The sequence below is a fragment of the Salvelinus alpinus genome, chromosome 11 (genome assembly GCF_045679555.1).
Source record: "Salvelinus alpinus chromosome 11, SLU_Salpinus.1, whole genome shotgun sequence".
Lineage (NCBI taxonomy): Eukaryota > Metazoa > Chordata > Actinopteri > Salmoniformes > Salmonidae > Salvelinus > Salvelinus alpinus.
This window is the reverse complement of record NC_092096.1, coordinates 53,723,940-53,750,551: the sequence shown is the minus strand read 5'-3', so window position 1 is coordinate 53,750,551 and position 26,612 is coordinate 53,723,940. Positions and strand designations below refer to the sequence as shown.

The 26,612-nt window shown below is 42.9% G+C and overlaps 2 protein-coding genes across 5 annotated transcripts in view; one reads left to right on the top strand and one right to left on the bottom strand.

The window, feature by feature from the left end:
• Positions 1–22,128, top strand: part of haus3 (HAUS augmin-like complex, subunit 3) — a 30,599-nt gene extending 8,471 nt beyond the window's left edge. Inside the window, exons 1-6 of one of the 3 annotated variants that reach the window (XM_071333550.1) lie at positions 14,760–14,887; positions 16,913–17,947; positions 18,139–18,351; positions 18,584–18,822; positions 20,335–20,629; positions 21,436–22,128. In XM_071333550.1, the coding sequence (XP_071189651.1) occupies positions 16,940–17,947; positions 18,139–18,351; positions 18,584–18,822; positions 20,335–20,629; positions 21,436–21,666 (1,986 nt within the window). In that variant the 5' untranslated portion in view covers positions 14,760–14,887; positions 16,913–16,939 and the 3' untranslated portion in view covers positions 21,667–22,128. Of the gene's footprint in view, positions 1–14,759; positions 14,888–16,912; positions 17,948–18,138; positions 18,352–18,583; positions 18,823–20,334; positions 20,630–21,435 lie in introns of those variants that run through there. The other 2 variants (XM_071333552.1, XM_071333551.1) reach the window with 2 other exon arrangements.
• On the bottom strand, positions 1,657–14,701 carry LOC139534416 (prostaglandin reductase 1-like). Of its 2 annotated transcripts, none has more exons than XM_071333553.1 (10): positions 14,564–14,701; positions 11,595–11,719; positions 11,410–11,455; positions 10,414–10,473; positions 9,505–9,672; positions 7,874–8,030; positions 7,629–7,745; positions 7,295–7,400; positions 6,021–6,139; positions 1,657–1,986 (listed from the first exon to the last, which is right to left on the bottom strand). In XM_071333553.1, the coding sequence occupies exons 2-10, from the start codon at positions 11,698–11,700 to the stop codon at positions 1,876–1,878; spliced, it is 990 nt and encodes a 329-aa protein (XP_071189654.1). In that variant the 5' UTR covers positions 11,701–11,719; positions 14,564–14,701; the 3' UTR covers positions 1,657–1,875. The 2 variants fall into 2 exon arrangements, with proteins under 2 accessions (XP_071189654.1, XP_071189655.1); XM_071333554.1 differs by having other exon boundaries at positions 11,595–11,732; positions 14,564–14,628.
• Positions 22,129–26,612: the final 4,484 nt, after the last annotated feature.

Genomic DNA, 26,612 nt, shown 5'->3' with positions numbered 1-26,612 from the left:
TCCATTGTTAGAGCGGTCACTCTACAGTGTAGACATTGTTAATGTCGTAAATGACTATTGTAGCTGGAAACGGCTGACTTTTTACAAATTGAATATCTACATAGGCGTACAGAGGCCCATTATCAGCAACCATCACTCCTGTGTTCCAATGGCATGTTGTGTTAGCTAATCCAAGTTTATCATTTTAAAAGGCTAATTGATCATTAGAAAACCCTTTTGCAATTATGTTAACACAGCTGAAAACTGTTGTACTGATTTAAAGAAGCAATAAAACTGGCCTTCTTTAGACTAGTGTTAAGTAAAAAATTTCACTTACAAATAATTAAAGAGCAGCAGTAAAATAACAGTAGAGAGGCTATATACAGGGGGTACCGGTACAGAGTTAATATGCGTGGGCACCGGTTAGTCGAGGTATTTTAAGTAATATGTACATGTAGGTAGAGTTAAAGTGACTATGCATAGATAATAAACAGAGTAAAAGCAGTGTAAAGGGGGGCAATGCAAATAGTCTGGGTAGCCATTTGATTGCTTTGGGGTAGAAGCTGTTAAGAAGCGTTTTGAACCTAGACTTGGTGCTCCGGTACCACTTGCCATGTGGGAACAGAGAGAACAGTCTATGACTAGGGTGGCTGGAGTCTTTGACAATTTTATGGCCTTCATTTGACACTGCCTGATATAGAGGTCCTGGATGATGTACTGTGCCGTACGCACTACCCTCTGTAGTGCCTTGCGGTCAGAGGCCGAGCAGTTGCCATACCAGGCAGTGATGCAACCAGTCAGGATGCTCTCGATGGCGTAGCTGTATAACTTTTTGAGGACCCATGCCAAATCTTTTGTCTCCTGAGGGGGAATAGGCTTTGTCGTGCCCCCTTCACGACTGGCTTGGTGTGTTTGGGCCATGACAGTTTGTTGGTGATGTGAACACCAAGGAACTTGAAGCTCTCAACCTGCTCCACCACAGCCCGTTGATGAGAATGGGGGCGTGCTCGGTCCCCCTTTTCCTGTAGTCCACAATCATCTCCTTTGTCTTGATCACGTTGACGTAGAGGTTGTTATGACCATGCTGTTTAGTCAGCTTCTTGATATGCCACACCTGTCAAGTGGATGGATTATCTTGGCAAAGGAGAAATGCTCACTAACATGGATGTAAACAAATTTGTGCAGAAAAGGAGAGATAAGCTTTTTGTGTATGGAACATTTCTGGGGTGTTTTATTTCAGTTCATGGAACATGCAGCCAACACTTTACTTGTTGTGTTTATATTTTTGTTCAGTATAAATATATTTTTTGACCAAGTGCGCATGCGCCAAATCCACTTAAAGTAGAATCGTCATTCAACGTCTCCTGTAAACCCAGATCCTGGTTCAGACTAGGCTGTGTTTTTCTGGGTCTATTTAGTCAGTTATAGTATAGTCAATTGCCACTGAAAAAGAATGTTTGACGAATATTTAGTCACTTTTTGTTGACGAAATTAAAACTGGAGCAGAGTTTTTTTTTTTTGAGCTGTAGGCTGCAATAAGACAGAACAATCTAGATCTGTGGTACAGTGTGGCGATGCAGATCTTACCACTACTAAATTACTACTTACTTGCCTATGAAACCCTATTAATTCATTTGAAACTGATATGTGAGTAAAAATATATAGTCAGACAACCTCTTTACGAAACAAAAGCCTGAAAAGACTTTAATACTTCATACAAAGTAAACATGTTTGAGTCAAGGACGGACTATGATGTGCAGGTATAATAGGGTTGTTCTACAATACAAATAATTTCAAAATGCATTGTCATAGTTACACTGTGGCTTTCCTATGGGTAGAATAGAATGCTCATTGAATCCTAATTATATGGGTTATAGAGTATCCATTGAAGCCACATCAAACTTTAACAATAGCTTTTCCAATGTTTTCTCCCTGCAGCATTCCCATAAATGCAGCAGGCATGTTCTCAAATCCTTCAGTGACTTGCTCACGACACTGCAGTTTCCCCTGTGGATGAAAACACAACATTATGACATGGTCATTCAGCAGTAACCACCCAGCTAGCACATTTGGTTCCTTGGAAGTTTTTGGTTTTTGGTTTCCCATTGATTCTGGGAAAGTAGCCATAAGTTTCCTGATTGTTAAAACAAAACGTTTTTTAAACGTTCTGAGAACGAAAGTGAAAATTGCAAAAGCTGGCAATTAGGCCTAACGGCTAATGGAAACCCTGGTGTGCGTGTGTGTAGACAACCTGCCCCTCCCCTCGGAAGCATAGTCTAGTAGCCTACTGACATTACAAGTGATTTAGACATTTTTAATTAGAGAAGATTTGATAAGTCTTTTCAATTCTAGTTAAGGATACTATAGTTATCACATTTCACATTGGATTTATTAACTACAAAAAGGTATAACGTGTTTTTATTTTAATTCTGATGCCACAAAAAACAATATACAGTCACTTTTCTGGGGTTCGAACCGGTTCAGAACTTTATTTTGCTTGTCGGAACAAATAAAATTGGGAAATAATTTGTTCCAACCCTGCTTTTAACTTCTTTAACTCATACAAAGCTGTTCATTTTAGTCTTAAAACAGACCCTATTTCAAGGGAAACTAGCGCTCATTAAGATCAGGTGTGGCCAATTAGTGGGCGCGGCCAACAAACATGAACACAACTTAAGAGAATTATTATATATTTTTTTAAATAACATTCTTACTACATTCTTTGAACGTTACTAATGTTTTCTTAATGTTCTGAGAACGACTTTAAATAGAACCATGAGGAAACCTGTCAAACGTTATGCTGAACTACTGAAATTCCCACAGAAGAACGTTGTTTCTTAAGGTTTCGGACGATTGTTTTAAATAGAACCATGAGGAAACATTATGGGAAGGTTGTATGCAATATAACAACCATGCTTTAAGAAACATATGGTTCTCAGAACATTATGTGCTAGCTGGGTATAATCTAAAGTATACAGTGGCAAGAAAAAGTATGTGAACCCTTTGGAATTACCTGGATTTATGCATAAATTTGATCTGATCTTCATTTAACTCACAACAATAGACAAACAAAAGTGTGGTTAAACTAAAAACATAATTTAAACATTCATAGTGTAGGTTGGGAAAGGTATGTGAACCCCCTAGGCTAATGGCTTCTCAAAGCTAATTGGAGTCAGGCGTCAACTAACCTGGAGTCGAATCAATGAGACAAGATTTTGGTTAGGGCTGCCCTGCCCCATAAAAAACACTCAGAAAATTTGAGTTTGCTATTCACAAGAAGCATTGCCTGATGTGAACCATGCCTCGAACAAAAGAGATCTCAGAAGACCTAAGAATTGTTGACTTTCATAAAGCTGGAAAGGGTTACAAAAGTATCTCTAAAAGTCAGTCCACGGTAAGACAAATTGTCTATAAATGAAATTTCAGCACTGTTGCTACTCTCCCTAGGAGTGGCTGTCCTGCAAAGATGACTGCAAGAGCACAGTGCAGAATGAGGTTAAGAAGAATCCTAGAGTGTCAGCTAAAGACTTACAGAAATCTCTGGTAGATGCTAACATCTCTGTTGACGAGTCTACAATATATCAAACACTAAACAATAATGGTGTTCATGGGAGGACACCATGGAAGAAGCCATTGCTGTACATTTGAAGTTCGCAAAAGAGCACCTGGATGTTCCACAGCGCTACTGGCAAAATATTCTGTGGACAGATGAAACTAAAGTTGTGTTGTTTGGAAGGAACACACAACACTATGTGTGGAGAAAAAAAGGGACACCACACCAACATAAAACCTCATCCCAACTAAACTATGGTGGAGGGAGCGTCATGGTTTGGGACAGCTTGCTATCATCGATGGAAAAATTTAACATTTTGTCCGCCAATTGAAGCTCAACAGAAGTTAGGTGACGCAACAGGACAACAACCCAAAAGACAGAATTAAATCAACAACAGAATGGCTTGAACAGAAGGAAATACGCCTTCTGGAGTGGCCCAGTCAGTCCTGACCTCAAGCCGATTGAGATGCTGTGAGCTGTTCACACCAGACATCCCAAGAATATTGTGGAACTGAAAAGAGGAATGTTCCAAAATTCCCGCTGACCGTTGTGCAGGTCTGATCCGCAACTACAGAAAATGTTTGGTTGAGGTTATTGCTGCCAAAGGAGAGAACCTGTTATTACATCCAAGGGTTCACATACTTTGTCATACTGCACTGTGAATGTTTACACGGTGTTCAAAAAAGACAAACAATTATAAATGTTTGTGTTATTAGTTTAAGCAGACTGTTTGTCTATAGTTACATGAATGACTTAAATGAAGATCAGATAAAATGTTATGACCAATTTATGCAGAAATCCAGGTAATTCTAAAGGGTTCACATACTTTTCCCTTCCCACTGTAGGTAACGTTAGGTATATAAACTGTGTTCGAATACTCATGCTACCCACACAAACCATACTATTTGTGACGTGAATTGAGTATATAGTATGTTTATTGGTCATAGTATAGATATAGTTAGTATGCCAAAAGTTCCCGGATGTCGTACTAAATTCGCCAAAATATGAAGTATACACACAAAGGACACTTTTGACTATTTATGTAATTGTAATGTGATATTGTACCCCCTAGCTCGATTGTCCATTATATATACTTGTGTTCCCTTATGTACTTTCTGTATTGATTTGTTGTTAATGAAAAAAAAAAGGACACTATTTCCTTTAGGGCTCATCGTGAAATTCAGGAAATGGGCGTGGCTTCACATCGTTTTCAGATTAAGAAAATGGCGGAAAATATGCAGCCGAAATCCAGCGATAGCGGATACAATTTCATTGCTTTAACTAATTATGATAAATGTTAAAATGTTGAGCAATGTAATAAAGTAATGACTTTTCAAATAAGTTACCTTACACGTTGTTAGCTGACAATTTGTTAGCTACGCTGTCCTTACGAACCACATAGCATATCATTACAGCACACAGTATGTACCGGTATGTTAGCTAGCTACTTATACATTAAACTTGCCAGTATATTAACTATAGGCTAACTACCCAACGTTAATTGGCTTGATTATTCCCGTCATTCTTAGTTTAGCGAAATGGTATAGTCGTTGTGTGTTCTCAATGGACATTCGGGTGCTTTCGTAAATTCAGTTCGGCTATCTACTGTGATTTCAGAGCATTCTCCTGAGTGTAGCAGAGCGCAGAATAATGCATTTACGAGCGCTCAAAACCGGTTGAATATGGCCGGTGTCAGTTAACGTCGGCAAAAACGGGTAATTAAATTGTTGCCAGCAACAGTCACCAACGCCCTGGATAACAAACTGCCTAACCAGCTCTGTTAGGGCGAGTAAAATGGTCAGAGTGGTCACTCATTTGTGTCTGGAAGTAGCTAGCAAGCTAGCCAACGTTAGCTTGGGTGCTTGACTGCAGTTGTATGGTCAGAACGCTCAAATCAACCCTACTCCTCGGGCCCAGCGTCCAGTGTGCGCTCCGAGAGCAACACGCTCTGAATTTACGAGCGCACTCTGACACTCCAGATTGAATTCCCTAAATCGTAAAATGTCTATCTAGTAATTTGTCATGCTAACTAGCTAGCAAGTGGTTGCATAGCAACAGCATCAACTTCCGCTAGACCGGCGAAGAGCTAGTACGCTCAACTTAAAGGATACTATTCCGTTTACGGTGTACTAAAATTAACTAATAGTATGTAGTATACACTATGTTACTATGGGTATTTGAACACAGCTATAGTCTGTGACAAACATTTCATATTATAAATGTGAATACCTGCAAGTAGGGTGTACAGTTAATTAACAGACATATTTAGAATATGTAAAACATGGTGTCCAAATTGGTTACCCATAGAATTGTCATGATATGATTAGACAGTTTTATCTAGCCTGAAATCTCAAACCTGTTTTGTACTAACATTCCACTCCTTGTACTCCATGTCAATGTTAAACTGTGTGCATGACAATGAACAAGGAATGGAATGATGGCACAGACTGATACCCAGGCTAGTTTTTATCCCAAGTACTGTACTTGCCTCTCTCTTCCAAGCCATGAGTCTCCTCAGAGACTCTGGGTTCTTATGCTCCCACCTGCCCACCATGAAGCCCTCCATCTTTAGCTGCTTGAAGATCATGGTCAGGTGGGGGTATGGGCCTGATAGATAAGATTACAGTGCATTCAGAAAGTATTCAGACCCCTACACTTTTCCCACATTTTGTTGTGGAAAAAGGCTGTAACGTAATAAAAAAACTGAAATGATTTTTACATAAGTATTCAGACCCTTTACTCAGTACTTTGTTGAAGCACCTTTGGCAGCGATTACAGCCTTGAGTCTTCTTGGGTATGGCGCTACAAGCTTGGAATACCTGTATCTCAATTTCAAGGGTCTGAATACATATGTAAATAAGGTATCTGTTATTTTTAATTAATGTGCACTAATGTCTAAACCTGTTTTCGCTTTGTCATTATGGGGTATTGTGTGTAGATTGAGGAACATTTTTTAATGTTATCCCCTTTAGAATAAGGCTGTAACTTAACAAAATGTGGGGAAAAGTCAAGGGTTCTGAATACTTTCCAAATGCACTGTAGATAGATCGATATAGAGACAGAAATAAGAGAGAGAGGTGATGTATAGGCATATTTGTTGTTGTTGATTTGACCATTTAAAATACATAAAGAAGCCACACCAAGACACAAATACATCTACCAAAACGGCAGAGGATTATATACACAAAAAGTCAAGACTTGTTTCCATTGTGGTCCTTTATAATGGAACACAGAGTTCCAATATGTTAATTAATATATTTCTATGTAATCTCTCATGGCCAGATCTATGTAAACATAACTGGTACAGTAGAATATTTTGTGACTGAGCGAGATGCATACGATTACGAGCAGCAGTTGTTACGGTGTTTGGGTTTTTCGTTACTGGTTATTTGGTGCTAGCATCTTCTCAAACATGGGACATTGAGAGGGTGAAGTGTCTCGTTCCGGTTCCTCTCCTTATTTTAGCATTTCTTGATCCTTTCTCTTAACATGTTTGGACCCAGAACTTAATCGAGCAGTTGACCAATTACGTGAGACTAGTTCTGGGTTAATCGAGATTAAATACTATGCAATGAAACAGGAGTGAAATGCATTCAGTTGGTCACAGGTCAGTCTGAGTGTAATGCTGGCTAATGGTGCCCTCTAGTGGAATGTTAAAATGAGCAACACTGACAGCATATCAACGTACCAATACAGTATGAGAGTTAGGCAATGTAGAGTTGACATCTTTGAATGATTTTGAAGATGAGAGAGAGATCAGACCTGTCTGTGGATTGGTGTCATTATAGGTTGAGATGCTGCCGCACACAGCTATCCTTCCAAACTCCTTCATCTGAGGAATGGCGACACTGGAGAAAGGGCCTCCCACCTTGAAAACGAAGAAATGTCCATTATGTCGAGCTAAATATGTTAAGATGAAATAACTATTACCCAATACTGACAATTTCTATCCATGTTTAACAATATTAAAACCAGAGAAATACTACTTTATTACTAAATATTAACCCTCCATATCTAACAATATTACCAACTACCAGAGTGAATTACTACACTTTATTTAACTACAACCAAATACTTCAACTACTTTATAACCTACGTTTTCAAAGAAGCAATCGTATCCGTCGGGCGAGGCAGTCTTCAGGACCTCCTCCAGTGAGCTGACTGTTTTGTAGTTGAAGGCCTCATCGAAGCCCAGCTCCTTGAGGAAGGCCACCTTGACATTGGAAAAAAAAGAAAAAATTGAGTGCTGGCCCCTTTTTAATTTTCAGGATAAGTAAAGATAGAGATCACTAGAATTTGTGCCTCCCAGTATTTCATCTTAATCCCTTTTTTCCTTTTTACCTTGCCGTCGGACCCAGAGGAGCCCACAACCCTGCAGCCCTTGATCTTAGCTATCTGGCCCACGATGGAGCCCACGGCCCCGGCTGCAGCGTTCACCAGTAGGGTCTCTCCAGCCTGAAGTCCCAGCACCTCCTCCAGACCGTACAGGGCTGTCAACCTGAAGTCAGAGCACAAGGGAAGATGGAATAGAAAACAACTTCCATTCAAACGGAAATGTGTATTTTGCAATTTGTTTTTCCCATTCCCAACCTCCTGGAAACCATGCACGTACACACTGGTGACCAGTCTGCAGTCAGAGCAAAAGAGGGGTAGCTCTTTAATAAGAAATGTAACTATAGTCACCTAGCTACAGTAAGATAGCTGTCTATGGAGTTTACTTCCGTTAAAACAAACAGTATCAAACTCATTATCAACACAAGCAATCATACACATAACATCTGTGTATCACCACCAACTGTCTCGTCATCCTAAAGCACTGATTACCTTTCTCCCCCTCGTCTGAAAACAATCCTCTATTCAGTCATGTGTAACATTTAATTACTCGTAATCAGTGTTGTAGTACACGAGGCCAGTCTCGTGACCACATATTGAGTATCTCGGTCTTGGAAACATTTTTACTCAGTCTTGGACATGAGGACTCATAATTTCTTCCCGAGACCAGCTGAGACAAACTCGAATGATCAGCTTCTATTCTGTCAGCGTATACAACCGCAAATATTTACACTCCATGTATGACACATTAATATCTTATCACCTATTGAAACTTGGGCTTCCTACTTTACTCGTAGCATTACCGTCCTTTACTTTCGTAGAAAAAATATCCTCAAACTTGGTGGCGCTCATCAGAATTTCCTTGATTCCCTGGTAGGGAAGAGTGGGGGAAATGGTTTGAATGTTCCGCGCTCACTTTTAGTAAGGGAGATTGGGGAAATTGAAACAGTGTTTCTATCTATTATAGGCCTGTTTGAGTTCGTAATAATTTGTAGAGTGGCTCTATTTGCCCTCGGCATCCATTTTTTTTGCCATTCTGAATGGCTAAAGAATCCATATGTTCTTCTGAAATTTGAACACAGAAATACTGGACATTTTGGACTCTTATAAATGGTGGTGACTTGACAAAATTACAATTTGTTTCGGTCTCGAACCCAACACTGCTTGTAAATAACATTTTAAATTCAAAATAGCTGTGATTATCCAATTAAAAGAGTTGTGATTCAGTAAAACTGTTTAAAGAGTTCTGTGGAAAAGCGGAACAGGACCATAAGTGGAGACCGTGACCTGCTTGCGAAGATACCTGGGGCCCAAATGTTTATTTTATCAACCTAGAAGGAAAACATACAGCTGCTTTTCCTGACAGACTTGAAGTCAACATTTTGTTCTGCCTTTACTCTGTGAGCTAAAACGATGAAACAGTTGTGCTATAAGTTCTCCAACACTAGCTCCACTGTTAGCATAAACGGTTATGTTAGCATCCCTCTTTACTCAGGACGCCAGAGCGTGACATGCATGTTTCTTCTGGCACGGAAATATAAATGTTCTACTCTTTGTGGCCAGAGGTACAGCCCATAGTGACCCCCCCCCCCATATTTTACCCAGAACCCACTGGCACTCAGGAAGCCCCTCCTCCTTACCCTGGCATGCCGATGGCCCCCAGAGCCAGGGACATGGAGACATCCTGAGACCAGTCAGACAGAAGGCATGTCAGACCTGTCCCATCAGACACAGTGTGGGTCCTCCAGCCGCATCTACCAACCACATGGCACCCCACAGGGAAGGCTGGGTTGTTGCTCTGGATCACCCTACAAAAACACACACAAATAAACAAACTGAATTAATGAGGGTTGATTATTATAATTAAAGTCTGTCTACAACAAGCCTGTGTCAGAAGACACAGATCGTAAAGTACGCTTAATGGAGAGTCTGCATTGAAAGTGCTTTTTAGTTACAGAGAATGCTTAATCTGGGTCTATATGAACCACCCTTAGTGGTTGCTAAATGGTTTTATCTGGAGGCTAGATCGAAGACATGCTGTAGGAAGAGTCAATGGAAGCCTTTGGGATTTTCCCGAAGTATCTATACTCCTTTATAAAGACAGTAATTTAGGCAATTTAATTTAGTGAAATCATTTTAAGCATTAAGGGGCAGGGAAGAGTCATTGGGTTCTGTATATTTTCCCAGACTGACTCACTCTCACAAACAAACTTTCTCAGTGAAAACACATTGAACCACTCACTTGTGGCAGGAACGGAACCTCGGAACACACTGCCAAGTACATTCAATTTGCCTCTTACAACTTTAGTCATGAAGAATAATCTATGGCCTCAGAAATGAATAACAGGTGCAGGACTTTCTCTTCCAGTAAACAGCAGGCATGCATGTCACCCCATGGTAGAGAGATGAAAGGCAGATAACTTGGCCTGCATCCCAAATGGCACCTCGATCCCTGCATAGTGCACTGCTTTTGACCAGGGGCCTACAAGAAGTGCACTATGTAGGGAATAGGGTGCCATTTGGGATGCAAACTTGTTTATTTTCCTTACTTGGCCACTTGAGTTCCGATCATCACTTCCCCCTCCTTCATACGCACTCGGCTGAACGGTCTGGAAACAACCACAGATGGCAGGAGAACAATCAGATGCAATGTTTTTCAGTACTATCTACTGAAGGATGTGATTTAGTAATGTTATGGAAAAGTCAACACTGTTCAGAGAACTTTCAATGTTCTAATATGAAGAGTAACATCTGCCACGCTGATCCTCAACACTGGGGTCCCTCAGGGGTGCGCGCTTAGTCCCCTCCTGTACCCCCTGTTCACCCCCAACTGCGTAGCCAACCACGACTCCAATACCATCATTAAGTTTGCTGACGACACAACAGCGGTAGGCCTGATCACCAACAACGATGAGACCGCCTATAGGGAGAAGATCAGAGACAACAACCTCTCCCTCAATGTGAGCAAGACAAAGGAGCTGATCGTGGACTACAGGAAAAGGAGGGCCGAACAGACACCCATTAACATCGACAGGGCTGAATTGGAGCGGGGTCGAGAGTTTCAAGTTCCTTGGTTTCCACATCACCAAGACAGTTTTGAAGAGGGCACGACAACACCTTTTCCTTCTCAGGATCCTCAAAAAGTTCTACAGCTGCACCAGAGAGCATCCTGACCGGTTGCATCACCACCTGGTATGGCAACTGCTCGGCATCTGAACGTAAGGCGCTACAGTGTGTACAGCCCAGTACATCACTAGGCGGTGTCAGAGGAAGGCCCAAAAAATTGTCAAAGACTCCAGTCACCCAAGTCATAGACTGTTCTCTCTGCTACCGCACGGCAAGCAGTACCAGAGCGCCAAGTCTGGGACCAAAAGGCTCCTTAACAGCTTCTACCCCCAAGCCATAAGACTGCTGAACAATTAAATGGCCACCCGGACTATTTACATTTGATCATATTCCTTATATGAGTGATGACAAAAAGCGTCCGGTGGCAAATGTTAGGGGAATCCCTCTCTGTCCATTTTTCTTTTGTAATTTTCTCCTACCTCATGTATGGATCTACACTGAGAAACAGTGCCTCCAAAAGCACCTCTGAAACAGAAAAAAAACAAAAACATTAAAATGTGTGACATCACTTGGCTTTAGTCAGGTACAGGAATTTTGTATTTAGTGCAAGTACAGGTCCAGATAACCTCAGTAATAGTGCAGATGAGACCTTCACAGTCATTACCTCCATCTTTAGGCTCTGGCAGCTGCTCCAGCTTCAGCTCAAAGTTGCTGTCCTTCGGGAAGCCTTCAAAGTGACGTGTCAGGACCCAGGTCTTGGCTTGAACCATGGCTCTTTGCTTTGGACAACTGAAAGAATAGGCTGTTTACTTACTACTTAGTTACTTGCTATACCAAAATCTGAAGTGACCTCAGAGCTCATCTAGAGAACCGTTTCTTCTTTTCTATACGTCTAGGAATTTTAAGGTAAAGAGAAGAGCTGTCAGATAGTCCCCCCAAAAATATTTGGTTGATTACAAGTTGTAAGAGGGAGACACCTCCAGCACAGAAGCAGAGAAAATGTCTAGCAAACCTCTTGGAGACAGGCCCTTTACAGTGAGGGAAAAAAGTATTTGATCCCCTGCTGATTTTGTACGTTTGCCCACTGACAAAGAAATTATCAGTCTATAATTTTAATGGTAGGTTTATTTGAACAGTGAGAGACAGAATAACAACAAAAATATCCAGAAAAATGCATGTCAAAAATGTTATAAATTGATTTGCATTTTAATGAGGGAAATAAGTATTTGACCCCTTCTCAATCAAAAAGATTTCTGGCTCCCAGGTGTCTTTCATACAGGTAACGAACGGAGATTAGGAGCACACTCTTAAAAGGAGTGCTCCTAATCTCAGTTTCTTACCTGTATAAAAGATACCTGTCCACAGAAGCAATCAATCAATCAGATTCCAAACTCTCCACCATGGCCAAGACCAAAGAGCTCTCCAAGGATGTCAGGGACAAGATTGTAGACCTACACAAGGCTGGAATGGGCTACAAGACCATCGCCAAGCAGCTTGGTGAGAAGGTGACAACAGTTTCTGTGATTATTCGCAAATGGAAGAAACACAAAAGAACTGTCAATCTCCCTCAGCCTGGGGCTCCATGCAAGATCTCACCTCGTGGAGTTGCAATGATCATGAGAACGGTGAGGAATCAGCCCAGAACTACACAGGAGGATCTTGTCAATGATCTCAAGGCAGCTGGGACCATAGTCATCAAGAAAACAATTGGTAACACACTATGCCGTGAAGGACTGAAATCCTGCAGCGCCCGCAAGGTCCCCCTGCTCAAGAAAGCACATATACATGCCCGTCTGAAGTTTGCCAATGAACATCTGAATGATTCAGAGGACAACTGGGTGAACGTGTTGTGGTCAGATGAGACCAACATGGAGTTCTTTGGCATCAACCCAACTTGCCGTGTTTGGAGGAGGAGGAATGCTGCCTATGACCCCAAGAAACCATCCCCACCGTCAAACATGGAGGTGGAAACATTATGCTTTGGGGGTGTTTTTCTGCTAAAGGGACAGGACAACTTCACCGCATCAAAGGGACGATGGACGGGGCCATGTACCGTCAAATGTACCGTCAAACCCTCAGCCAGGGTATTGAAAATGGGTCGTGGATGGGTATTCCAGCATGACAATGACCAAAAACACACGGCCAAGGCAACAAAGGAGTGGCTCAAGAAGAAGCACATTAAGGTCCTGGAGTGGCCTAGCCAGTCTCCAGACCTTAATCCCATAGAAAATCTGTGGAGGGAGCTGAAGGTTCGAGTTGCCAAACGTCAGCCTCGAAACCTTAATGACTTGAAGAAGATCTGCAAAGAGGAGTGGGACAAAATCCCTCCTGAGATGTGTGCAAACCTGGTGGCCAACTACAAGAAACGTCTGACCTCTGTGATTGCCAACAAGGGTTTTGCCACCAAGTACTAAGTCATGTTTTGCAGAGGGGTCAAATACTTATTTCCCTCATTAAAATGCAAATCAATTCATAACATTTTTGACATGCGTTTTTCTGGATTTTTTTGTTGATATTCTGTCTCTCACTGTTCAAATAAACCTACCATTAAAATTATAGACTGATCATTTCTTTGTCAGTGGGCAAACGTACAAAATCAGCAGGGGATCAAATACTTTTTTCCCTCACTGTATATCCTAATCAGACAGCACCAAACGTTCTGTAAAAACCAGCCCGAGAGGCTTGTAGGAAGACAAACAAAAAGGAAGTGACTGAGCTGCAACAGAATCACAGTGTTCACACAATGTCATCAATACAATACAACAGTGAATATTCAGTGTCCTCTGTCCTTGTACTTGGACCTCCAGTCTGGTGTCAAATCACTATCAACAGAGATGAGAATAATACATAACATTCAGGATCAAGTCTAGTGACCGTCATCCCACACCTAGAGTTTCACAAACAGAACACTGGAAATAATGTGTATTTCAAGAGAGGGAAAATATATAAATATGCTGAAGATTCCTCTAAACTGAATATGAACTCCAGTTAAATTTCCCCATTACAGCAACCTTTTCTACTTAAGTATCCTACATTTAGCAACATGTTTACTGTCAAGTCACCTATATACAAATATAGGTGACTTATATACAAATATTCAACTTTCTCTATTGAAGAAATGCAATAGAGACAGTTGAAATACCCACATGCGTCTATCATAGCAGGATGATGAGAAACTTGAATACTTCAACAAAGGTTGTTATTCAAAGACTGTTGATCTCCCTCTCACTCACACACACACACACACACACACGATGGCTGTGCGGGAAAGAGTGCACTGGTGCCAGAAGATGCTGCACAACTGTGAAAGAATATGCCGTTTACTTTGTGTGTAGTATATGCATTGATTTACAGTACTGAACAATACTGACTGTATTGCAGGCTGCTATCTAGAATAGCTAAATTCACATGGATTTAAGAGTTTGCTGTCTATTATTTGCAATCTACTACACTAGCTTAGCTTGGTAGATAGAGGACTTGCAGAACCTAGGAGAGCGCTGTGCATTGTTGCAAAGTGAATGCCATGCAAGCCCGCTTCACAGTGGGCTGTCGACCACAACCGGTGAAGAAACTATCTAAGCATTTCTCTCCATGAACGTGGTTTAATATCATGCAGTACTCAGCAAAACTCACCTCGAATAAATTATCAACAAATTGACATATACCGGTCACTGCTCTCCATGCAGAATGAAAGAACGAGCAAAATTTCAGGGAAAGGACAAAGATAGCGTGGGTAGGCTGTGCTCGACTACTTTCTAATTGGCTAAAAAGGTTGTTAGCCGATCCGCCTCCGCGTGACGTGGTATACGCAATAATTCGGGAGTGAATTCATTTTGGATGAGAACGCGCGCATTTATCTAGCCGACATTTGGCTAACTGTTACCCGTTTCCCTCTAACAGAGAAACTGTCAGAAAACAAGTCTGAAACTGATTTCTTCGTCGAAATTACTTGGCAAGGTAAAAATTATACTAAAAACAGATAGACAAATTACTTCAGAATTAATGGTGGTTTTGGAAAATGTATTCACTTCACGAACCTCAGGCGTTCGTTATATAGCATGAATGATGCTGTGGCTAGCAGTTAGTTAGCTAACGTTAGCTAGCTTGCATAGCTATCCGTGAAACAACTTTTATTCTATCGTTAGCTAGCAAGCCTGTAACGTAAAGGACACTGACAGTTTTACTGTCATACCAGATATAACGTTAGTTGTTAAACAAAACAAATGTTTGGTTAAGTATTTCTACAATGATTAACTCTATTTTGCATGAGTAAAGTAACTTAGTTAGCAATCATTGTTGTGATTTCTTTCAATTTCCACGCCTCCTAATAAACGTGAGCTAGCTAGCTACCCATCTAATAAATAGTGGATATTTTTGACTGACATACAGGCGATGATCAGGGCGGAGAAGCTTTGCTACTGACAACTTGTTTGTCGTTATAGATTTCACATTGAAATGGCTAGTTAAGACTGGGGAGGATGCCTCATTTCAGGGACCGTCTTCTCCACAGGAAATTGTCTTGCTTTGATCAGTGTTTCCCCTAGGATTTATTTCTGCAGGGTGGCATCACCCCTGTTAAATAAGTATAGGGGAAGCACTGCTTGATGGTATCATTTCTATTAGGGGTGTAAAGGTTCACTATGGTTCAGTACTTATTGTGGTTTTGGGGGTAATGATTTGTTTTCTGAAGAGTGGAAAATGAGATGCCAACAGTTACTGTAGTTAATTTGTTTAAGAAAATAGAAGGTGTTGGTATTCCTGATTCCATATGATCATGAGTCATATAATGCCTGATGAGTGCACAATCAGGAATAACAACACTTTATTTTCTTAAATCAACAACAACACTAAAATAAAGTGCAATATATGTTTGAAGTCTATGTAAACATGGCTCAGACAATGTATAAGCTTATGCTATGTTGCAAAGAGGAAAAATATGCTCACTTGTGTCACTCATAAAGGGGGTGTGTGTTTAGCACAGTAGGCCTATTTTTAGTTTCCCACTTTTCATGTCCACTGCGATGTGATGGGCTGTCACTTAACTAGCGCTCTGTAACCCTGGAGGTCCATCCATCTGCAGAAAGGGGATACCCAGTCAGTTAAACAAATCAAAACTGGTTGAGAGAATGCCAAGAGTGTGTAAAGCTGTCATCAAGGCAAGGGGTGGCTACTTTGAAGAATCTGAAATATAAACACTTTTTTTGTGTGGTTACAACATGATTCCATATGTGTTATTTCATAGATTTGAGATCTTCACTATTATTCTACAATGTAGAAAATAGTACAAATAAAGAAAAACCCTGGAATGAGTAGGTGTGTCCAAACTGTTTGACTGGTACTGTAGGTGCGAGAGGGCAAAGTTCGTAATTAACGGAGCACTTCCACGAGGTGCTGAAACTCCCCATTCTTCTCAACCATTGAGAATGGTCGCACATCTGTGGCTATAAGCAGACTTATGGCTCATGTAATTTATTTGGCCCGGTCAGAATCGACTGCGGTTCGTCTTGCTCCGGTGGTAGGAATACTGGGTTTATGTCACCGTAAATGTGTCAACGTTTGAGGTGTTGGCAGTAGCGTAGGCTGTTCTCGTTCAGCAGTGGCGACACACACTCTCTGTCCATCGTCGTTGTAATCTACTGGGAAACCTGGAGATTTAAACGATGGAGAATCCTCCTGGTTTATCGACCTCCCACCACCACTCGTCATTGTACAAAAATACATTTTGATTACAACGTGCGCATAGGCTCTAGTTTTTAAAATAAAATAGCCTGAAATGCAGTGTAGGCATAGCCTATTGGCCTAGTGTTTAATATTTTTATTTACAGAGATCCCCATACCGAACAGTTCGTTACGAATATGTGTACCACTACACCCCTAATTTCTATTGGGTGACTATGATTTTACAGTTTAAATATCATTGATAATTTTTCTGTCAATTCTCATCTGTATAACTCCCACCCTTGACCCTACTGCCTCTGACAGTTTGGTAGCCTGTAGAGTGCTGTCATCATGTTAGACGGTGGTCAGTTCGTGGAGGCGTTGGGTCGCCTAGGTTACCCAGGCACCCCATCCCTGAAGGCCTCTGAGTTTGACTGGCTCTTCGACTGCGCTCCGGAAAACCTCCAACTCCTGCGCTTCGTCTGTCGCACCCTCAACCAGGGAAACGTGCTCACCCCGGAGGAGGCCCAGGCCTTCAAGGCCCTCCGCAACTCTGGCAAGCCCATCCTCGATGGGACCGCGCTGGATGAGGTCCTCAAGACCTGTGGGCCTGCTGCTGGAGTAGGTGTGGTCGGTCCTTCCTCAGCAGAGGGGGAGGTGAGCGTGGAGGACCTAGAGTCGGAGCTATCTGCTCTGAAAAAGGAGAAGCAGCTGAAACAGCGCAGGTACAAGAAGCTGCAGGTGCTCGCCACTGCCCGGGCCGACGTTGCGCTCCGATTGGCCTCCCAGCAGGACGCCGCCGCCAGCAGGCTGAAGGACGCCAACGCGGCGCTGGGGGCAGAGAACGCTGGAACCAACGCCGCGCTACAGAACCTCACGGACGAGGTGAAAAGGCTAGGATCATTCCTCAAAATAGATCCAGTGTCCAACGAAGGAAAGGCCCAGGGAGAGGCTGCTGCCTCTGGTTCTGTGACCACCACCACCCCTCCAGGGCCCCCTGTCCTGCTCTCCCAGCTGTCCCTGGAGCCCTACCTCCACCAGGAGGAGCTTAACACAAAGGCATTGGCCGCCCTCACCCAGCGCCAGTTCTTCCAGGGCATCAGCAACATGGTGGAGACCTCCTGCTCCGAACGCTTCCAGCTCCTGGACCTCAGCCTCTGCGATGACGGGGATGAAATAAAGGAGAAGGGTGGAAAAGAGGTGGAGGAGAGAGTGGTGGAGCAGAGGAGGAAGGAGATGGCCAGGCTCCAGTGGGGTCATATGGTGGCCCAGCACCAGCTGATCAAGGCCAGGGCAGAAGAGCAGGGAGCCAGGGTTGGGCTGGAGTGGATCACGGGGAACCTGCAGTCATTCACCAAGGTAAGGCACTGGAGAGGGTTAGAGACTAGAGTAGTACATCTACCACAGATCAGCCTTAGTCTTTAGTGCTGTTGGTTTGTAAGTGTTGCATGCTCTGTAGTCTGTACACACAATCACACCAGCCTTACAAACAAACATAATCATACCTACTCTTTAATGCAACCTTTATCGTTCTTTCTCTCCTCTCCCAGGGCACCACCAACTCCACCTCTGCTCTCCAGGCGCGTGAAGCCGTGTCTAGGCGTGAGCTGCAGGGCGTGGCGGCTGATCTGGAGTCTCTCCTCCAGGGGTCTGTACCGGCTGCTCTGAGGGAGAGCGCCAGGCTGCTCAACGTGCCCGTGGTGAGGGGAGACCTGGACCTGCAGCTGGCCAGGCAGGACTACTACACCTCCAGACAGGAGCAGGTACAGTTACTTAGTTTTGTACAAATGCTGTTTTGGATCTTGTTAGAATATCCATGTTCATATCTGCATGGGTTTTCCCATCATTTAGTTTTGAACACCAGGTGAAAAAAATGATCATCATCCAGTCCATCAGTATCATCTTGTACGTATTTTCAGTGTTTCTATTGTTGCCCTCCTTAGAGGATAATAACGTTCTGTCTTTATCCATCCATTCATTCATCTCTCCATCTAGGTCCGAGACCACCTCCTGCGGCAAAAGGCCTCATTCGAGCTGCTCCTCCTGGCCCAGGAGATGGAGCTGAGGATGGGTAGGCAGGTGCTAAAGCAGCTTGGGGAGGTGGCAGGCTGGCTGGGGGCGGGAGGAGAGAAGGCAGCCCTCAGGATCCAGGCCCTAGCCCATCCTGAGCTGTCCCATAACCCCAGACCCAGTCCTCAGTCCATCATCAGCTCCAAGGATGCATCCTTCACCAGGTAGGGATTAGAGGAGGACAGGTACCAGGGTCGTGCTCAGTCAGGCACACTGAAGCAAAACGTTTTTCAATGGAAAACCACAAGGTGTTCTTATTGGACAGGTTTAGGTAGTTCTTTCCCGTTTCACTTGAAAGCGACCCAGATGTATTTGCTTCTCTCACACTAAAAGCAATATGGAACACAGTGCATTGATATACAGTACAGTAGTGTTTGGGGGGATATCGATACAGTTACATATCACAATATAATTTTTTGAGGATATTATATTGTTTTGACCCCAAGTGTCGATTTGTAAATACATTTAAAAAAAATTGTTAACGTTAATCGGCTGTACCTGCACCCAAACCTTTTTTCTCCTTTATGTGTTTATAATTAGTGAGCCAAATGTTTTCAGCACTTTTATTTCCCTGACTAGCTAGCTAGGTTCCATCCAATTGGCGACAGATTTTTATACAAATATTCTAAAATCCACATAAATAAAATAAGCACATTTTACCACCAGAGATGGTGGAGAAACACAACCCAGCCAAGCCGCACTGCTTCTTTGTCACAATGCCCGCTTAACCCGGAAGCCAGCCGCACCAATGTGTTGGAGGAAACACTGAACACCTGGCGACCGTGTCAGCGTGTGTTGCGCCTGCCACAGGAGTCGCTCGTGCGCGATGGGACAAGGACATCCCTGCCAGCCAAACCCTCTAACCCGGAAGACGCTGGGCCAATTGTGCTGCGCCCCATGGGTCTCCAGATCGCGGCCGGCTGTGACAGAGGCTGGACTCGAACCAGGATCTCTAGTGGCACAGCTAGCACTGCGATGCAGTGCCTTAGACCACTGCACCACTCGGGAGTCCCCATTAAAAAATGACTTTTGCTGTTAAATTCTGCAACAACAAAAAAAAACATTTTCAGCTCTACTGATGGTTTTGTCACAAACATTTTGTTATATAGCACTCTGGTATTGACACGTGCAATTATAGCCTACATAATAAGATAATAAGAGCACAATTCTTTTAATTTGTCAAACGGCAGCCAAGCTTCGATCACCAGAATAAGACCCTCGATATTTATTGGAAATCAAGGTCATCACCGTGCACTTTCATCACACTGTGAAATTCATCATTTATTTAATCTGTAGCCAAATAAATTGCATGGTTTCCCGAGTCGTAGTGGGAGGACCACACACCATATCATCGTGTGACTCCAAGTTTACTTCGATGTGGTTGTTATTATATCATGTCCACCGCCATTAGCGTGTTTTGTCGACCGACAATTTTCATCATGCCTTTTTTTTAATGACTCATAAAGGTTGTATGAATGTAAACCTGGTTACTGATCAAAACTCATTTTCTCATGCTCTCTTCTCTCTCTGCAGCAAACATAGTGAGCAATATGTTTGTAACATCAAATCGCGATACATATCGTATTTGGACCTAAGTATCGTGATATCATATCGTGAGGTCCCTGGCAATTCCCAGCCCTAATATACAGTATGTGACACACCTCTCGCTCCCCCAGGCTTCTCCGGATCCTAGAGTCAGGCAACGCCTCAGAACGTGGTGGCCGTGAGGAGCCCTTCCGTACCTACGAGGGGTTGGAAAGTGCCGCCCGCAACCTCCAGGGGGAGCTCCAATCCTGCCGCGAGGCCCTGGCCGGGGCCGCCCGCCAACAGCACTACACGGGCGCCCGTCTCCACGGCGACTGCGAGGCGTTGCGCCGGGCAACCTTCTCGGGGTTGCAGCAGCTGTTCTTGGCGCCGCAGGTATGTCCTACGGCGACGTCACATGACCAGGATCTCTGCCCCAACGCACAGGTACGTTTCTGAACACCTACACACTTCCTCGTTACCGTCGTCTTCGTCTCAAAGTAGCGTGAGTTAGCAGAGTTTTATTATAAAACACGTTTGGGAGAGGAAGTGGTAGCACAGGTCCTATGGGTTTTATACGTAATTTGCACTGCTGCCGGAGTAATTGTCCGTTGTTTGATAAATACAGTATTTTGAAATGAATCGAATTCTGTTTAGTGGTGGATTCACTGGTGATGCTTCACTTTTAGAACACTGCATTGGTATATGGGTTTTGAATAGTGACTGCACTGGACAATGAGGCACTGGCACTTCTGTGAAGAGCACATGTTTATTTCTTCCAGTTCAACAGGGATCCTTTTCACACCCTCGGTCCTCTTCTTCTTCCTCTCTTTGTAAAATGTACTAAATTCATGTTTGCTCCGTACAGGGTTTCATCTCAGTTCCACCTGCAGTAAAGAGACACTTTCGTTTCTCTCTAAAACGTGTCGTTGTTTTTTAAATGTCTTATTGTCAATAAAGCTGTGAATAACCATCTGTGCGAGGAACTGTTTGTGTATGTCAGTCAGTGTTCTAGAAAAGCTCAACCACTTGTGGTATGCTGATGTGAGAAAATACTGAGTACTGTTCTTGCAGTCCAGGATAGACTTTTAAGTTAGTGTCCCCACTATTTGTTACTTTATCAGCACCAGCTAGCAGTAATCTGACGTGTCTCTCTGGATGTCTACTAAAAGCCTCTTTCCCTCTACCCTTCCTCTCTCCCCTGTCTTTCCTTTCCATCGTACCCTCTCCTCCTCCCCTCCCCCTCTCTCCAGGAGTTGACAGTGAAGCTGGGAGAACTGGAGGTCCAGCAGAACAGTCTGTACAGTCTGATGCAGGACGTGATGGGGGAGGTCCGGGGTAAACGCTCCCAGCTGGACCACAGCCCTCTTCTCAGGCGAGAGAGGGAACTGTACGTCTACTTCCACCTGGACCCCAGGCTGCTGAACAAAGTAGTGGAGGAGCTGGAGAGCAAAGCGGCTGCTGCCAAGAAGGGCCGGTTGTAACGGGGCTCTCTTACTACCTCACCTCTCTTCCCCTCTCCACGACCCCTTTCTCTGGGTGTGAGTGCAAAACACAGCTCATACAGAACAGTGGAGAATCCTGCAGAAAGTAGTGGAGGTACTACAAGGTGAAGTGGCCACTGAGAAAGGTTGCTGCTCTGCCTAATGATCCCTGGCTTACCCATTTCCTCTTCCCTCTCGCCACCCCGGGTGCCAGTTAAATGCCAAGCACCTTGGATTTGGAAATACAATATGGAGAGAGGGTTCTGACAAAAGACAATTGGATGAGGATGACTATTGGATCTCTTCTCTGTTTTCTTGTGGCAATGTTTCAATTCAGATGTAATGTCACTTGTTTTACTGCTAGTGTTCTTTGTCGATGTTCCTGTAAGCGCCTTTGTGTATTTGTTTGTTTCATAAGAAATTATAATAAATATTAATGTCTTCACAACTAATAGAAAAATGTTTTGTGCGTGTGAGTATTCAGTTTTGTACTTTTTTATTTTTAATTTATTTGTAAAAAAAAATATTTGAAGACAATTGGGCTCCATCAACCAGCTTGATATAACAAGTGACAGTACAGAGAATGCATAATCATAACTCTGATATTCTTCCTGTTCTTTGTGTAGGCAGATAGGAGGAATAGGAGATGGAGAGGTACAGTAGCAGCAGTAATAGGCTGTACTCAGGGCCTCTGTCTGCGTCTGGACAGAAGATCCTAGCAGCTCTCCGTGCCCAGAGCCACAACCGCTACTCAGACACAGCCAGGGCCCAAAGCTACAGACAGCGTGAGTCAGCAAGGACTGAATAGTGCAGTGCAATATTTAGAATGAATCCGATGGAAATGTGATCTACATATATTCTATAGACCTGACACCGCTCTTTTATTCTAAACAATCGTAAGCAGTGATGCAGTGGTAAAAAGAAGTGGGTAAAGTAAGTATTCTCTATTCTACTATACTTGTAAAAAGCCTATCTGTTCAAATGTTAGATGAGCGGTATGGCAGCAGACCGAGAGAGTACCAGTCAGAGGCCAGCTGGAGCAGAGGAACACATGAGAAGAGGAGAGGGAGAGAGGCAGACCGGTGAGGAGATGATACAGTAGTAGGGGAATAGAAAAAGCTATTGGGTTGGGCGTATAGGCAGTGTTAGTTGTCATTAGCAACCTACATGGTACAGAATGAAGTGGCATAAAATAGTTTATTTGGTTAGGGATAGGCAGATAAGAGGTGTCATTAGCAACCTGAAATGCAGTAAGATGGTATGCTCTCCAGGGAGAATAGACCGTTGGATTGAGTCCTTACTATATGACAGTGGTGAAATTCAATGAACTATTGTTCCCTTGAGGAAACATCTGGTGTGATATATCTTGTGCATGCAACAGGCACAGAACATATAGGCCTGTTTTCCAGACATAGATTACGCCTATAGTCCTAGACCAGGGATGAGTAACTGGCGGGGTCCCTATTTTGAAGGCCCTTAGAACTCAGTCGGGGTCTCGACTTAATGTTGCGAGTTAGCATAGTATAATAGACAATGTGCCACTTTGAAATTTGGTTGTGCATCGTCAGTTTTTCTCTTGTTTCAGTCACTGATAGTCAAGTAGCCCATGTCAGCCAAACATTTTTAGCTGGCCGCTAAATTACGTAACGATCTAAATTTATGGTCGAATTACCGGCCGTGGTGCCCCCATTTGATTTTGTTAGTCTCACTCATGTCATTAAAAACTGCTAACATTTCTTTCCACCCTATGGCAAAATGAGTAGAATTGCAGGAAATTAGTTATAAAGTTGCAATATCTTCTCTAGGCTCCATGGCAAAATGTGTGGAGTTGCAGCAAACTTGCTTTAAAACTAGTGTTGTGTGCGAGACCGGTTCAAGACCAGAGGGCGGGGCGAGACTGAATCAAGACCGGGAGGAGGACAACGAGACCGAGTCAAGACCGAGACCAGAAAAATGCGAGTCCAATTCAAGACGATGATTGTGATTTTGTCAAATTAAGAGTTCAAAATGTCCAGTATTTCTTGTGTTCATATTTCAGAAGAATATATGGATTCTTTATACATTCAGAATGGTTAAAAAAAAGCATGCTGAGGGAAAATAAAGCCACTACAAATGATTACTAACCCAAACACAGTAGGGAACAATGAGGGCCTTTATAAAATAATTATATTAATTATATTATTACATTCAATGATGTTCTGATTTAATCTCTTCAGTTTTTGTTTGAAAGGAAACAGTTAACACTGAAGATAAAACAAATAAATCTAACTAAAATGTTTCTTTGGTCTCTGGGGAGATAAATCTAGCGAAGTCAGCTATTGGCTAGGACATCAGAAGCTTGATAAGCCTCTGCCATTCAACTGTATTAGAGCAACATTTTGGAGTGACAGTGGATTTCACTTTTTGACTTGTAATGGGTGGGACCGTTTTTCCAAAAGCTTATGGAAACGTCTGCCTTCTGGAAGGCCAAGAAGTCACTGCAATACCAAACAGTAGTTTTCCCAAGGTCTAGCTAGCCAGCTTTTGTTTTAGGCTTGTTTGCAGGGGCTGCAGCAGGTGTTATCAAAGAGGATGTTTTGTTAGCTTCTCCCTTTTCAAGAATAACTTTTAAGAGATTAAGTTTCAAATGATCATCGTATGAGTGGAACTGTATTTTTAATTGCAGCTTTCTTGCTATTGTTAGCCATCTCTTTGGAAAATAACTTGTGTGTGAAACATTCTTGCATTTAAACTTTAGATCATCGGTTACTTTGTGTGCTAAATGTGAAATGTTTTTTGCAATGGGAAGTAATAGTTGTACATTTCGATTAGGAAATACACATCATGACCAAAAGTAAGTGGACACCTGCTCGTCGAACATTCCAAAATCTTGGGCATTGATATGGAGATGGTCCCCCTTTTGCTGCTATAACAGCCTCCACTCTTCTGGGAAGGCTTTACACTAGATATTAGAACATTGGAGAGACATGCTTCCATTCAGCCACGAGCATTAGTGAGGTTGGGCGGTTAGGCTTGGCTCGCAGTCTGCGTTCCAATTAATTCCATAGGCGATCGATGGGGTTGAGGTCAGGGCTCTGTGCCGGCCAGTCAAGTTCTTCCACACCGATCTCGACAAACCATTTTTGTATGAACCTCACTTTGTGCACGGGGGCATTGTCATGCTGAAAAAGGAAAAGGGCCTTCCCCAAACTGTTGCCACAAAGTTGGAATTACAGAATCATCTAGAATGTCATTGTAAGCTGTAGCGTTAAGATTTCCCTTCATTGGAACTAAGGGGCCTAGTCCGAACCATGAAAAACAGCCCCAGACCATTATTCCTCCTCCACCAAACTTTACAGTTGGCACTATGCATTCGGGCAGGTAGCATTCTCCTGGAAACCGCCAAACCCAGATTCATCTGTCGGACTGCCAGATGCTGAAGAGTGATTCATCTCTCCAAAGAACGCCTTTCCACTGCTCCAGAGTCCATTGGCGGCGATATTTACACCACTCCAGGTGAGGCTTGGCATTGCGCATGGTGATCGTAGGCTTGTGTGCGGCTGCTCGGCCATGGAAACCCATTTCATGTAGCTCCCGATGAACAGTTCTTGTGCTGACGTTGCTTCCAGAGGCGGTTTGGAACTCGGTAGTGAGTGTTGCAACCGAGGACAGACGATTTTTATGTGCTTCAGCACTTGGCGGCCACGTTCTGTGAGCTTGTGTGGCCTACCACTTTGCGGCTGAGTTGTTGTTGCTCCAAACGTTTCCACTTCACAATAACAGCACTTACAGTTGACCAGGGCAGAAATTTGACGAACTGAAATGTGGCGTCCTATGACGGGGCCACGTTGAAAGTCACTGAGCTCTTCAGTAAGGCCATTCTACTGCCAATGTTTGTGTATGTAGATTGCATGGCTGTCCTCGATTTTATACACCTGTCAGAAACGGTGTGGCTGAAATAGCCGGATGTACTAATTTGAAGGGGTATCCACATACTTTTGTATATATAGTGTACTTAATCTAATGGCTGTGTTTTTGTATTCTTATGACTGGGATCTACCGGCTTATTATCGAGTGAATGGACTGCTTATCCTTTAATATCATGCTGTGTGTCTGCTGTCTTGGTGAAGAAGCCGGATGTGGAGGTTCTGAGCTGGTGTGGTTACACGTGGTCTGCGGTTGTGAGGCCGGTTGGATGTACTGCCAAATTATTTTAAACGACGTTGGAGGTGGCTTATGGTCGAGAAATTAACTTTCAATTCTCTGGCAACAGCTCTGATAGACATTCCTGCAGTCAACTAGCCAATTGCACGCTCCCTCAAAACTTGAGACATCTGTGGCATTGTGTTGTGTGACAAAACTGCCCATTTTTAGAGTGGCCTTTTATTGGCCCCAGCGCAAGATGCACCTGTGTAATGATCAGGCTGTTTAGTCAACTTATCTTGGCAAATGAGAAATACTTGCTAATGCTAACATGAATGTAAACAAATTTGTGCACACAATTTGAGAGAAATAAGCATTTTGTGCATATGGAACATTTCTGGGATCTTTTATTTCAGCTCATGAGACATGAGACACTTTAATGTTGCATTTATATTTTTGTTCAGTACAGAAAAACGGCAAAAATGTGGTGTTCTAAGTCCATATCAACGCTTAAACCACATCACTATTTTTGAGGGTGTAGTGGCCCTTTAATTCAATTGAGCAAAACAAATGCCTTCCCCGTTGATACAAATCAGCACGATATCATTCTGTCAGGTAGGCCTACTTTGCAGTAAATGTTTTTTGGGAAAACCTTTAGCAATGTTCATGCAAACTATGCATGATGACTGAATTGCACATTGCAAATAGCCTACTAACCAAAACCTTTTCAATACTTGGTTTGCATGCCCATTATTGCCTGGACCAAATCAAATTAATCTTTATTTATACAGCACATTTCAGAAATGGAATGCAACGCAATGTGC

Bases quoted from the DNA above. Each gene is read 5' to 3' on its own strand.
- LOC139534416 (XM_071333553.1), bottom strand. From the start codon at position 11,700: ATGGTTCAAGCCAAGACCTGGGTCCTGACACGTCACTTTGAAGGCTTC. The intron at 11,456-11,594 runs GTAATGACTGTG...TTTCTGTTTCAG, and splicing joins GCCAGAGCCTAAAGATGGAG to AGGTGCTTTTGGAGGCACTG. The intron at 9,673-10,413 runs GTAAGGAAAATA...GTGTTTTTGTAG, and splicing joins ATCGGAACTCAAGTGGCCAA to GGTGATCCAGAGCAACAACC.